Here is a 13,057-nt window from a genome sequence, read left to right as displayed (position 1 = left end):
TCTCTTTGCACCTTGTTTTTTGGATGTCTTATATTTTCTTTTCATTTAGAACTTTTTAAAAATAGTAATATTTTATAATATAAAAATTATTATGACTCCCTATTTTTCAATTGATATTAATGAGTCTCGATATTACATTCATTTTTTTTACTCTTTCAAACTATTTTATATGTTTTTATTGACTTCTGTGCTCAACCTCAATATAGAGAATTGGGTGATATGGCAACGTTTATGTTGTATCCCTTGCAAACATATCTGAATCCAAAGTACTAAATTATCAATGCGATACCCAATTCCCATCTGTTGAAAACCACTTAAATGGTGACCAATGTCAAACCAACAATCACTTGAGAAACTAGTACTCTTCAGCTTCCTCTTCATCAGCTCCTTCTTGCCCAACTTCCTCATAGTCTTTCTCGAGTGCAGCAAGATCTTCACGAGCTTCCGAGAACTCACCTTCCTCCATGCCTTCACCAACATACCAATGCACAAATGCCCTCTTAGAGTACATGAGATCGAATTTGTGGTTGATTCTAGAGAACACCTCGGCCACAGCTGTGTTGTTACTTATCAGGCAGACTGCTCTCTTCACACTGGCAAGGTCACCCCCTGGTACCATTGTTGGAGCTTGGTAATTGATCCCACATTTAAATCCCGTGGGGCACCTTCAGTTTTTCAAATTGTCAGGAATCATCGTTTTCATGATAATCAAAACACAATTTGGCCTATGAGCATGCAAGTTCATATACATGACATGCTGTTGTATACTAGTATTAATAAAGATGGCTATTTGATCCATGAGTTCTTACCAATCGACAAACTGAACAGTCCTTTTCGTCTTAATGGCAGCAACAGCACTGTTAACGTCCTTCGGCACAACATCTCCACGATACATCAAACAGCAAGCCATATACTTGCCTTGCCTAGGGTCACATTTAGCCATCATACTTGAAGGTTCAAACACATCATTTGTGATTTCAGAAACAGAACCTTGCTCGTGGTAAGCTTTTTCAGCAGAGATCACCGGGGCATAAGAAGAGAGCATGAAATGTATACGAGGATAAGGTACAAGGTTAGTTTGGAACTCGGTGATGTCTACATTTATGGCTCCATCAAACCTTAAGGAGGTGGTCAGAGATGAAATAGTTTGAGATATTAGACGGTTCAAGTTCGTGTAAGTTGGCCTTTCAATTTTCAGGGCTCTTCTGCAAATATCATAAATTGCCTCATTGTCCAAGAGCATTACAACATCTGCATGTTCTAGGAGGGCATGAGAAGACAAGACACTATTGTAAGGCTCCACAACTGCAGTTGAAACCTGCAATATCAAAATTATCATCAACAACTATCTGAGCTTTAGAACATGATCTGTGAAAAAATATGATTTGGGATCACTTATATATAAAGTACAGATTTCTTCCAAGACCACTAAGAAATTAACTATCACCTGAGGGGATGGATAAATATTTAAGCCCAATTTCGACTTTTTCCCATATTCTACAGACAAGCGCTCTAGAAGCAAGGATCCTAGCCCAGAACCAGTGCCACCACCAACAGCATTGAATACCAAAAATCCTTGCAAACCAGTGCAATTATCGGCCAGTTTCCTCACTCGATCAAGGCATCCATCCACAATCTCTCTGCCCACTGCACCAAATGATATATATCATCATCTATATAAACTAAAAAGAGATATTAATAATGTTCCAGCTGATATTATGTATTGTGTTGAGGCAGATTTGGCCTAAGTTTATGAAAACTTTGATTTCAAAAAAAAATTGAGCACGATTGGATAGCCCAAGTGGTGGGGTTTATCCTCTGTTGTGGACACCCGGGTTCGACTCTGACTCATCCCGAGAAGTATTAGAACAGATACTCATTTGTAATGCATATAGGCCTAAATTGTCAAAAAAGAAGAGATATTAATTGGTCCAGAGCTACAACAATTTGCGCAGTGGAACAGAACATCACCTGTATAGTGTCCCCTTGCAAAGTTATTGGCTGCATCCTCCTTGCCAGATATAAGTTGCTCAGGATGGAATAGCTGCCGATATTTTCCCGTCCTAACCTCTCCGATAACCGACGGCTCCAAGTCCACGAATACAGCTCTAGGCACATGCTTGCCAGAACTGGTTTCGCTGAAGAATGTACCAAATGAGTCGTCTGTTGACGAAGCTTCGCTGGAATCAAAGAAATTCAATCATTAAATAGAGATAATAAACAAAGTGCTAGAACCCCAAAATTCTTTTTCTTGCATTTGAGTTTGATATGCCATCAAAAGTATAAAAAACTACATTAATACATAACACATTTTTTTGCTATCAAATACAGAAGCTCAGGTGATTAAGAACTTATCCGCTTATGAAATTAACATGGCAACGGGAAAAGGGTGACAAACCTAGGCATCTTGCCATCAGGTTGAATGCCATGTTCAAGGCAATAGAGCTCCCAACATGAATTCCCTACCTGAATACCAGCTTGTCCTATGTGTAAACTAATGATCTCTCTCATTTTTTATTTTTTTTTAAAGCTATCTAGTTCTTTTTAAAATATATACCTCCATGTTATTAATGTTGAAGCTGGAAAGAGCTAGCACAAATGAAAGAAAAGAATATAAAGATAGTTGTTTTTGTATCAAGCACATTCATTTTCATATCAAAGAATGGAGGACGTGATTTTTTATCCGGACATTGAGACCGACCCACCACTTGGCGCCAACTTCACTATTTCCTTAATTCTTTCTCTTTCCTCTTCTATATTTACTAGTCTTTTTTTTTTTGATGAATTTCTAGTACTAGCAAAAAGATAGATAGTAATTGTTAATTATGCACGATTCATAATATTATTGTTACTAATTTAATTCTATAATCGAATAAATAAATCCAAATTAACCACTAAAGGTGATTTTTTAGATTTTGATGATACAAATAAAATACAGTATATATAAGATTGCACTTCACAAAATATTTTTAAAAGAAAATCAATCACAACCGTTCATTCTAATTAAAGACACAGATGGTGGGATTTACCATCTTAATTAGTGCGGAAACCATTGTCCGCACGAAATAAACAGTTTCAATATAAACCTCGATTCTACTGTACGAATTCGAGTTATATGAAAATTTATCTATTATGTTGAATTAATCATGAATTTTATTGGTTTATTCTAAGAAATTATGTTTAAATTATTATTTTTCAAGAAACAACTCGCTTATTTTACAAAGTATTAGTAAAAAGTTCAGTAGAAAAATTATGAACAAACATGTGAAAAAAGTCAATAATATTATATGGTTTAAGCGGCCGTTTGAGGGGATAGGGGGGAAATAATAGACACATACATACGCAGAGTGGGACAGAAAATAGTAAGAAGTTTGAGGAAGGTGTGAAGAAATGGGGAGTGTAAAAGCAGTGGCGATCATCTCCGGCGATAACAACGTCGGTGGGTCCCTTCAGTTTGTTCAGGACTCCTCTGGTAATCTAGAATCTCAACTGTTAAGTGTTTGTATATACTCAATCACCTGGTGAGCTCAAGTAAACTGAAATTGAAAAACAGGGGCCACCCACGTGGAAGGGAAGATAAGAGGACTATCTCCAGGCCTTCATGGCTTCCATATCCATGCTCTTGGTGATACTACCAATGGTTGCATCTCCACTGGTACACACACACTACTCTTTTTACCCAATTTGCATCGAACTGTTTGTTAATGCTTCAAATTATTAACTGTATATTTACTGTTTTCTATTACTAGTTGTATAGCAATTAATTGTTTATGTTAGTTCTGAGCACGATTGGATAGCCGTGGGTTTATCCTCTGTTTTCCGAGGACATCCGGGTTCGACTCTGGCTCACTCCGAGAATTATTAGAACATATACTAATTTGTAAGATATATAAGCCTGCATTGTCAAAATTGTTGATGTTAGTTTTATGTTCACTTATTTACCTTCCTAGTTTGGAGTTAACGGGCAAAATAACAGTGGAACGCAGTCTTCATCTCAACCTTTGATTCCAATGTTTAAAGGGGATAAATATCATCTTTGGAGTCTTAAAATGAAGATTATGTTTAGGTCCCAGGAGTAATGGGATTTGGTGGAGGACAGACATAATGAACCTGATCCATCACCGGCTGTTCGAGTATTTCTTGAAGTCAAATCTGAGACTTTCGAGTATTTTAAGAATATAAGGCTATAAGGGAGAAAGAGCCTGGATGTTATATTAAAACTTTTCGTACAAACAGAGGTGGTGAATTTGTTTCTAAAAATTTTAACAGCTATTGTGAGATGTATGCGGAATTCGAAGAGCTAACTGCACCTTATACTCCACAGCAAAATGGAGTAGCAGAGCGCAAAAATAGAACAGTTCTTGAGATGGCAAGGAGCATGAACATTTCATGCTCATTATGAAGTATTTTTGGGCAGTGGCTGTAGCAACTTCAGTTTATTACATTTCTCCAACAAAAGCAGTCTTTAACAAGACTCCTTATGAAGCATGGAAGAGAAAGAAACCAGTGGTAAGCCACTTAAGAGTATTTGGTTGCATAGCTTATGCCTTAGATTTGTCAAATTCTCGCCAAAAACTTGATACAAAGTCAGTAAAGTGTGTCTTTCTCGTCTATAGTAATCCCTCAAAGGCATATAGGCTATATAACCCCATAAATGGTGATGATTATTAGTAGGGATCTGAAATTCAACGAAGAAAAAGCTTATATTGAATGACAACAATCGAAAATCATCGGCAGTTCATATGGCCCCTTTTTAATGCAGATCTTTTTGATGAATATCCGGAGCCAGAAATATTACGCATAGATGCAAGCAATAGGGTTTCACCAGTGAGATATTCTCGAGATACGCCTCAAAAATTTTGCTCATTAAACAAGATATATGCTTCATGCAATTTTGCTTTATGTGCTTCTGATCCGGAGTATTTTGATGATGCTGCAAGTAGTGAGATTTGGCAGAAAGCCATGGCTGAGGAAATGTTAGCAAGTCAAATGACACATGGGAGCTGGTGGAATTATCAGAAGGGAAAAATATCATCGGTGGCCTGAAGTGAGTATATCGCACAAAATATAATGCTGCTGGAGAGGTTCAGAAGCATAAAGCTCGTTTGGTTGCTAAGGGGCATGCACAAAAGCCAGGTGTTAAATGGAGTGTTTTCTCCTGTAGCACGTTTAGAGACAGTGAGAACTTTTCTTGCTTTGGCAGCCCACCTTAACTTTTCTTGCTTTGGCAGCACGACTATAGTGGCCTGTTTATCAGTTTGACGTCAAATTGCCTTCCTCAATGGAGATTTGGACGAAGAAGTGTATGTTTCTCAACCTGATGGATTTATTTTGAGTGATGAAAAGCATAAGGTTTACAGTTAAAAAAAGAGGGCCTTATATGCTTTAAGGCAGTCTCCACAAACTTGGTATAATAAGTTGGATTTGTACTTTCTTGAGATCGGATTTGAAAGAAGTCCAAGTGAGCCTACTCTGTATGTAAAAAGACAAGGTAATTCTGACTTGTGTGTTTATATGCTGATGACATGATTTTTATGGGGTTGAATGAAGCTATTGTTGTCAATTTTAAAGCTTGCATGATGGAGCAGTTTCAAATGACAGATTAGGTTCACTTCGTTATTTTCTTGGACTTGAGGTGATACAGAACTCCAGTGGAATTTTTATTTCACAACAAAAATATGCTACTGATCTACTCGAGAAATTTAATATGCTGAACTAGGGCTGTCAAACGGATATTTAGGATACAGATATAGCTATATCCGAATTCCAATCTGGGAACTGAAAACCGTATCCGAATTCGCATCCGGATCCGGAAATATCCGGGGAAAAAGAATCCGTATCCGATGGATATTATCCGGATACGAATAATATCCGAATCCGAACCCATTACAAAAGCAGACAACACCCACATAATCAGAACACAAATCACTCCAGTCTTTTAAACAAGCAAATAAATTACAAAAAACAAATCAAACATCGCCGATTATACAAGCACAATTCACGGCTCCATGTTCCAACCTATAGCTCCAGGATATAGCCGATTATAACTGCATAGGACAATAGATATTGTTGGTTAGATACTAACCTTTTTCATTAATAAGAATTTAGAGTTAGGCTTGGCTCTTGAGATAGGATGAGATACTGAGGGAGACGAAGCGGGTTTACAGTGGCGACAAAGTTTTGTGTTTGCGGCGACGAAGTGAGGCTTTTTCGGGGATTGTTAAAGACTGATACAGGGGTAGGGTTTTTGTCCTTTTGGGCTTTCGGGTTTTAACTTTTCAATTTTTATTTTAATGACTTTATTTTTTTAAATGTTATATTTTTGAATAGTAAATAAAATGTTTTAATTTTTAAAGTTGAATCTCGAATTAAGTTTAATAGAAGATGAATATGCTTAGTTTATTTTATAATACAAATATTATTATAAATATATTAAGCCAAATAAAATATTATATTATATATAAATATAATATTTATTTATTTATTTATTTTTTGGATTTGGATATTTTTGGATTCGGATGTGCCTATATTCGTATCCGTATCCTAAATACTCGGATTCAGATACGGATAATATCCGGTTCATGTCGGATACGAATTGTATCCGGGTTTTTTTCGAATACGAATACAGATATTCCGGACGGATATCGGATTTTTCGAATTATTTTGACAGCCCTATGCTGATCTGTAAGCGAGCTCCTATTACAAATGAATATTAGCGAGAAAGTGGCAGCAGAAGATGTTTAGGAATGGCAGATGCAAGACGTTACTGCTGTTGGGACAATCAGATCGTGATGCTGAGTTTATGATATCTAATTAAAAAAGTTCGAACAGAAGATTAACCTTAATCGCTACGGTGCAAGCGATTCAAATCCACATCTTCTGTTGTATTCCTTGTGTGTTCCTTGATTCCCCTTGAGTGAAGTGTGATCTTCGATCGTCTCAAGTTTTACCTCTCTACTAGCTTTGGTATCTTGGACCCTAGTTCTTGGTTGCCTCCTTGTATGGATGTTCTGAAAACCCTTTTTTTTTCCAACTTCCAAGACTAATAGAGAATAAGAATATATATAGGCTACAACAGGTATCCTGGATAATTAGGTCGGGCCTTCCAAAAACATTCCGGGCCAAACCCAATGTTATTACATATTAATTCAATCCACTAAAGAATTAATATTTGCACTACCTCTCCCACCATAACCTTTATTTCAAACCGTAGTATTATTGGAGGTATAAATTACTTGCGTCATACTAGGCCAGATCTTGCGTTTGTTGTAAGTGTAATTTCTAGATTTATTCATAATCCTACTCAACATCACTATGGGGCAGCAAAACAGATTTTGGGGTATGTTGTTGGAACTATGGACCATAGAATTTGGCATAAGAAAGTGCCAGACTTCAAGTTGGTTGGTTTTACTGATAGTGATTGGGCAGGATGCCTTGACGATAGGAAGAGTACTTCAGGCTACATATTTTTCCTAGGATCTGCACCTATTTCCTGGTGCTCTAAGAAGCAAGTTGTAGTTGCATTGTCGTCTTCAGAAGCAGAGTACATTGCTGTTACAGGAGCAGCTTGTCAAGCTGTATGGTTACGCAGATTACTAGCTGATTTGGTTCAAGTGCAAGAAGGTTTCAATGAGATTTTCTGTGACAATGAAACAACAATTTCGATGACGAATAATTCCGTTTTTCACAGTAGGACAAAGCATATCGATATACGTTCTCATTTCATCTGTAACTTGGTTAATGATAAAGACATAGTTCTGGAATATTGCAATATGAATCAGGAGGTTGCTGATGTTCTTAAAAAGTCTATGTCACTTTGGCAAAAAAAGAAAAAAAAAAAGTCTATGTCACAAGCTAAGCATCATTTCTTTAAGTCTCAGATGGGTGTTGCAAATATTTGAAGCAAGGGAAGTGTTTGTTAATTCTTCAAATTATTGACTGTATATTTACTGTTTTCTAGTACTACTAGCAATCTTGCCCGTGCATATAGTAGTAATTGTTGATGTTAGTTTTATGTTCAGTTATTTACCTTCCTAGCAGCATTTGTAGCATTTATTTTAGCAGTTCATTTCTGAACTTAAACAATATATATTAGTCTGATATTCTCTCTGCAATTCACTTTACTTCTCCAACACAAACAACTCTATTTCAGCTTCTTTGTTTTCATATGTTTAAGGGTCTTGCTTACTTTTTTTCTTTTCTAAGTGAGCTGATTTTTGAGTTTATACTTTCAGGCCCACATTTTAATCCACTTAAGAAAAACCATGGTGCTCCTACTGATGATGAGCGCCATGCTGGTGATTTGGGGAATGTCGTTGCTAATCAAGATGGTATTTTGATATTTTCCAGTTTTACATGCCCGCACACAACTTGTTAATATAGAATCTTAAGAAAGTGAATAGTTTATTTGTTGATTTTACAGAAACCTATGTTGTTTAACATTTCAGGGATTGCTGAGGTCTCCATCACAGATACCCGGGTATATTATGTTGTGTTTATTCCGTCTATGCTTCATTTTTTTATCTATAAGATCAGCATCAAAAGATGTGTACATAAAGTGAAAATACTATTAAATGTTTATGTTTAGAATGTAAGGTTAAACACTCCGTATTTTGATTGACTATTTCACATATTTCCCATGTTTTGAAACTTCTCTTTTACACTGTAGATTCAGTTAAGTGGACAGTACTCTATATTGGGGAGGGCAGTCGTTGTGCATGCTGATCCTGATGATCTTGGTAGAGGTAAATGCTTTGTTAGTATTTTTAATTATACAACTAGACCACTTTTTACATGTTTGTGAGTTTGATTGTGAATACTATAATCAAAATAGATACTATTGTTACTTTGTTAGCTGATAGACAATCGACTTTGCTGCATTGAACATAATAAAAAAAGGAAAATAATCATCTTTAACGAGATAGTTTAGTTTGATAATTATTGCTACTGTATAGTAAATTTTGGATAAGTGTAGAGGTTTCAATATATCTGTGGAGTCATTTGGATTTATAACTTAATGAAATGGAATGCTGTTTCACTTTGCTTCCTGTCTCAGTTTTTTTCCCAGTTCCCAGAGTTCTATATGTAGTGGCAAGGGTGAATCTTTAGACTTTCAAGTCTGTGCTTTACATTGCAACTTGTCATCTTCTTCCCCTTTCTCTTTTTTCCTAGTAATACCAAAAATCATTTTTTTTGCTAGTTAATTTACCTTTGCTCCCATTCGTGTACTCCTTAATTCTGGATGCTTTTAGTCTTTGGAAAGATTCGAGCAAATACATAGTTGATTTCCGGAAAGACAATAAACTAGCAATTTCAAGAACCCTGTAAATGACCTTCTACTTGTGAAGAGCATGAACAATCTATTGACTTGAAATTTGTTGTTTTACAAGCTGATGCGTTAACTAACTCTTCATATTAGTCTCGTTCGATCATAGAAAAGAAATTACAAGAGTGCGAGCTTAAATTTCAATGACCTAGTATTGGCATTTAGGGTATAGTTTACAAAGTTTTTGTAAGAACGTGACATTTTTTTTCCAGAAAAATCATTGTATTTCGACTTTAATGAAATTATTTTACAGCAGAAAGTTCTTCACAACCAAAGTTATCAAAGGACAGGTTTTATTCTTCCCATACCTCTAGGAGCATCAAGATGTTGCTCTACATACAGTTTTTTTTTATCATGATTAAAAGATAGTGAGTTCTGCTTGAAAACCCCGCCCAATAGCTTCTCATGAAATAGAAATCCATTCCTGTTTTCCTATTAACATATGATTGCCACAATGTCCAGAATTTTGTTGCCACTTGAATTTACCTATTTTTGCACTGCTTTAGTGCTTTTAGGAACCTAGAAAAAGTTGTACCTTTCACAATGAAGTGGCAAAGTGACACCATTTACTTACTTGATCTATGATTTTTACTTTTTTAACAGGTGGCCATGAACTCAGCAAGACAACTGGGAATGCAGGTGCAAGAGTTGGATGCGGTAACTAAGTTCACAACTGGTCCTATGGCATTTTTGTTTATACTTCTTTATTTAGATATCTATTTCATGTGGTGGCTCAAACTATGATCGGGAAAAACTTTAGATGTGGCTAAATGGAAATCTTAGATTTCACCTTGAACTGGGCGGCCCCTTGGGAATAAAATTGATTTTAAATTTGAACTAGTTGCCAACGTAAAGAACTTTGCCAACATGAAGAACTTTGTCGTCACTTCTGTCTTCCTTTTGTGGCATCATGTTTCTGATTGTATATTCTGCTTTGCTTCCTTTCCCAAAACATTAAAATTCTAGAGCCAAAAATGCAATGCTCTGACAAAATCTCACTTTTTCTCCATTTTCTGCCACTATGAATCCTATAACATGTTCTAAACCTAAAATCAACCTAAGTTTCCCCAGAAGTACTTGGTAATTTGGTATGCGCCTTATCTGCTACAGCTAGTAGAAGTACTTGGTAAACTGGTATACACCTTATCTGCTACAATTATTATGTCAACATTTGGCAGGTATAATTGGGCTTCAGTCAGCCGTGTAGGATTCCTTGCATGGATAGTGGATTCATGAAGTTTCATTCAGGCTTCTTGGAATGTTATATAACAATGTAGTAAACTAATTTACCAAGTGACTGGCAAAGTTCAAGATAATAAAATAGATGAATACCAAAATACCAATTGTTGCATTGTAATGGGCATACAAGTTTGTGCGCTTGACCCTGATCTTTCTTTAATACGAGCTCGCGAGCATTTCTATATGTACATGTCTAATGTTCACTCGTTTTCTCCTGTCACAGAGCTGCTTACTTTTGAATGTGCATTCAGAGTACAGAATCCATTTGACTTTGGCATTGGCCTTTAAAATCCCAACATCATTAATATGGATGCGTTATATTTGTGGCTTTCATGAATCGTCTGCAGACTGCAAAACTGTGTAAGATCGTCTAACTGATGCCAGTAGTGTAATTTGGCCTCTCGAATGGCGCTTCGTTTAGCCATTTTAGCCAGGCAAAGGCAATGATTAGGATCAGGCAAAAGAAAACTAAGCCTTCGTTATCAATCAAAGCATTATGATCTAAAAATCCAAATTTGACTTATCAACTGATATGAATATTATAAATTCTAATCCAAAATTTTAATTAATTCCACTAGTGTGATTGAAATTACTATATACTTATTACATTATATAAATATTATATTAAACGTTTTAATCTTAAATTTAATATTTAATCATCGTGGACTAATTTTACTTTATTTGATAATGTTTAATTCTAATGTTCAATGTATATGTGTGGTTGTGACATTACCAATCAATAATAGTGATGATGATCAAAATGCTAAAACAATGTCTAGCATAGAAGTTGTGTAGAATCAACCATAATTTATGTAGTGAAGTTTGTTTTGTCATATTTCAACAAAAAGCTCATCAGATAGTCTATCATGTGATGATAAGAGTTTGTCGATGAAAGTTTACCAGACTACCGGAGCATGTATGCTTGAAGAGTCTGTAAAAGTTACAGAAAAGGAAAGTCCTATCTAGAGATGGAAAGTCTTGTAGATAAAGTTGAATTTGCTATTCAGAAGAAAAGATGTGCTAGAAGATGGAAAGATTGGTATTACTGATAATTATCAACCAATATGAAGTAACGTAGCTTCTACATACATGGAAATGATTAAATTTGTTGTTATTAGTTGATGTGTAGCTTAGTATATAAATCCTATTATGTTATTGTAATTCGTGTATAAATCTGTGTGAGCGAATACAATTTTGTAAGAGACTTGAAGTTTTGTATTTTTACAAAGAGAGGGTCGGTGTAATGAGTTTTTAACTACAAAATTTGTAGGCGCATCTGCTAAGATATTTGTATGTCTTACTAGAGAAAATTTGTACCCGTTCAAGTTAATACAAACGAGTGTTTTCATCGTTGAATTTATTGTTTTTCTGCTGCTTAAATATTTGTTTTAATAATCGGAAAACAGACATGAATCAAAATATTGTATTCAACATCCCCTTTTACAAGTACTTCGTGAATAACAATTACAAGTATTATTAGAAAACAAATACTTTACATTTTTATAATTAGTAAAGATAGCTCCTATGCAAATTCTTTTAGCTCCTGCATTTACGAAGTATTTGTCTTGGGATAGATTACATTTTTAAATACTTTGTTGGTTGTATAGCTAGAAATCGCAAGTTTCGAGTTTTTTAATATGAAACTAAGGCGCCGTTTGGCTGGGCTTAAAAGAAGTGACTTATTGCTTAATGTAAATAAGTGGATTATAAGTGAAAAGTTGGTTTGGACTTATAAGCTATTATAAGTGTTTGGATACCGTGACTTATAAGCTTTTTAAGTGTTTGGATAACTTAACTTATAAGTTGGTATAGTTTCGTAATTTTGTAATATAATTATTTGATATTCACGAAATAAATTGAGAAAAGTTGATGAAAATATTATAATAGATTAATATCTATATTATATAAAATATGGTTTTTGGTTTGTTTTGTCTCTCATTTTGTAACTATATATTGAGAAAAATGATCTATAAGTGTGTTTAAAAATTTATATAAATATTAATATATTTGAGTATTTTATAAAATTGAAGACAAAAGTTTAAATAAAAAAATTCATATATTCAATAACATCTAGACGGAGATAACATGAAGCAAATAGCAGGAATAAGAAATAAACAAAAGAAAGTGAAGAGGAGAAAGCAGATGAAAGAAGTTTAAGCTGAGCCCTGAAAAAAGCCATGTTCCTTAGCTTTTTCCCCGAACTTCTTTTACTTTTTATAAGTGTTCGAGATCATTTGCCAAACGGTTGGCAGAAAAGAGGAAGTGGGCTTCTGAGCTTTTAAGCCCAGAAGTTCCATTCCCAAACACCGGCTAAGTCAAACAAGCGTGCTTAGCTTCCAAAATAGACTACACTTTTATGATCAACCTATGTAACTGTTCTCTTATTTAGTATGCTGTACTTGTGCCACTTTGAAAAAATCTTTTGAAAATTACATTTAATTGTATAACAAACTGCAAATTGTTGCAAATGACGAAAAATGAGTGTCTTGCGAG

General features: G+C 35.1%; 2 protein-coding genes across 5 annotated transcripts; one reads left to right on the top strand and one right to left on the bottom strand.

The window, feature by feature from the left end:
* Positions 1-355: 355 nt before the first annotated feature.
* On the bottom strand, positions 356-2,511 carry LOC108221987 (tubulin alpha-3 chain). The gene is made up of 5 exons (XM_017395859.1): positions 2,399-2,511; positions 1,972-2,180; positions 1,448-1,647; positions 810-1,318; positions 356-665 (listed from the first exon to the last, which is right to left on the bottom strand). Exons 1-5 carry the CDS (start codon positions 2,509-2,511, stop codon positions 356-358), a joined length of 1,341 nt encoding a protein of 446 aa, XP_017251348.1.
* A 789-nt stretch (positions 2,512-3,300) lies between these two features.
* LOC108222825 (superoxide dismutase [Cu-Zn] 2) lies at positions 3,301-11,133 on the top strand. 4 transcript variants are annotated; one of them, XM_064093463.1, is made up of 7 exons: positions 3,301-3,472; positions 3,554-3,655; positions 8,235-8,330; positions 8,448-8,479; positions 8,675-8,744; positions 9,929-9,982; positions 10,788-11,133. In XM_064093463.1, the coding sequence occupies exons 1-7, from the start codon at positions 3,391-3,393 to the stop codon at positions 10,850-10,852; spliced, it is 501 nt and encodes a 166-aa protein (XP_063949533.1). In that variant the 5' UTR covers positions 3,301-3,390; the 3' UTR covers positions 10,853-11,133. The 4 variants fall into 4 exon arrangements, with proteins under 4 accessions (XP_063949533.1, XP_017252238.1, XP_063949534.1 ...); XM_017396749.2 differs by having other exon boundaries at positions 3,305-3,472; positions 8,669-8,744; XM_064093464.1 differs by lacking the exon at positions 10,788-11,133 and adding an exon at positions 10,504-10,748 and having other exon boundaries at positions 3,305-3,472.
* Positions 11,134-13,057: the final 1,924 nt, after the last annotated feature.

Source organism: Daucus carota, chromosome 5, assembly GCF_001625215.2.
Source record: "Daucus carota subsp. sativus chromosome 5, DH1 v3.0, whole genome shotgun sequence".
Taxonomy (NCBI): Eukaryota; Viridiplantae; Streptophyta; class Magnoliopsida; order Apiales; family Apiaceae; genus Daucus; species Daucus carota.
Note: the sequence above shows the minus strand (reverse complement) of the source record. Positions and strands in the feature narration are given on the sequence as shown.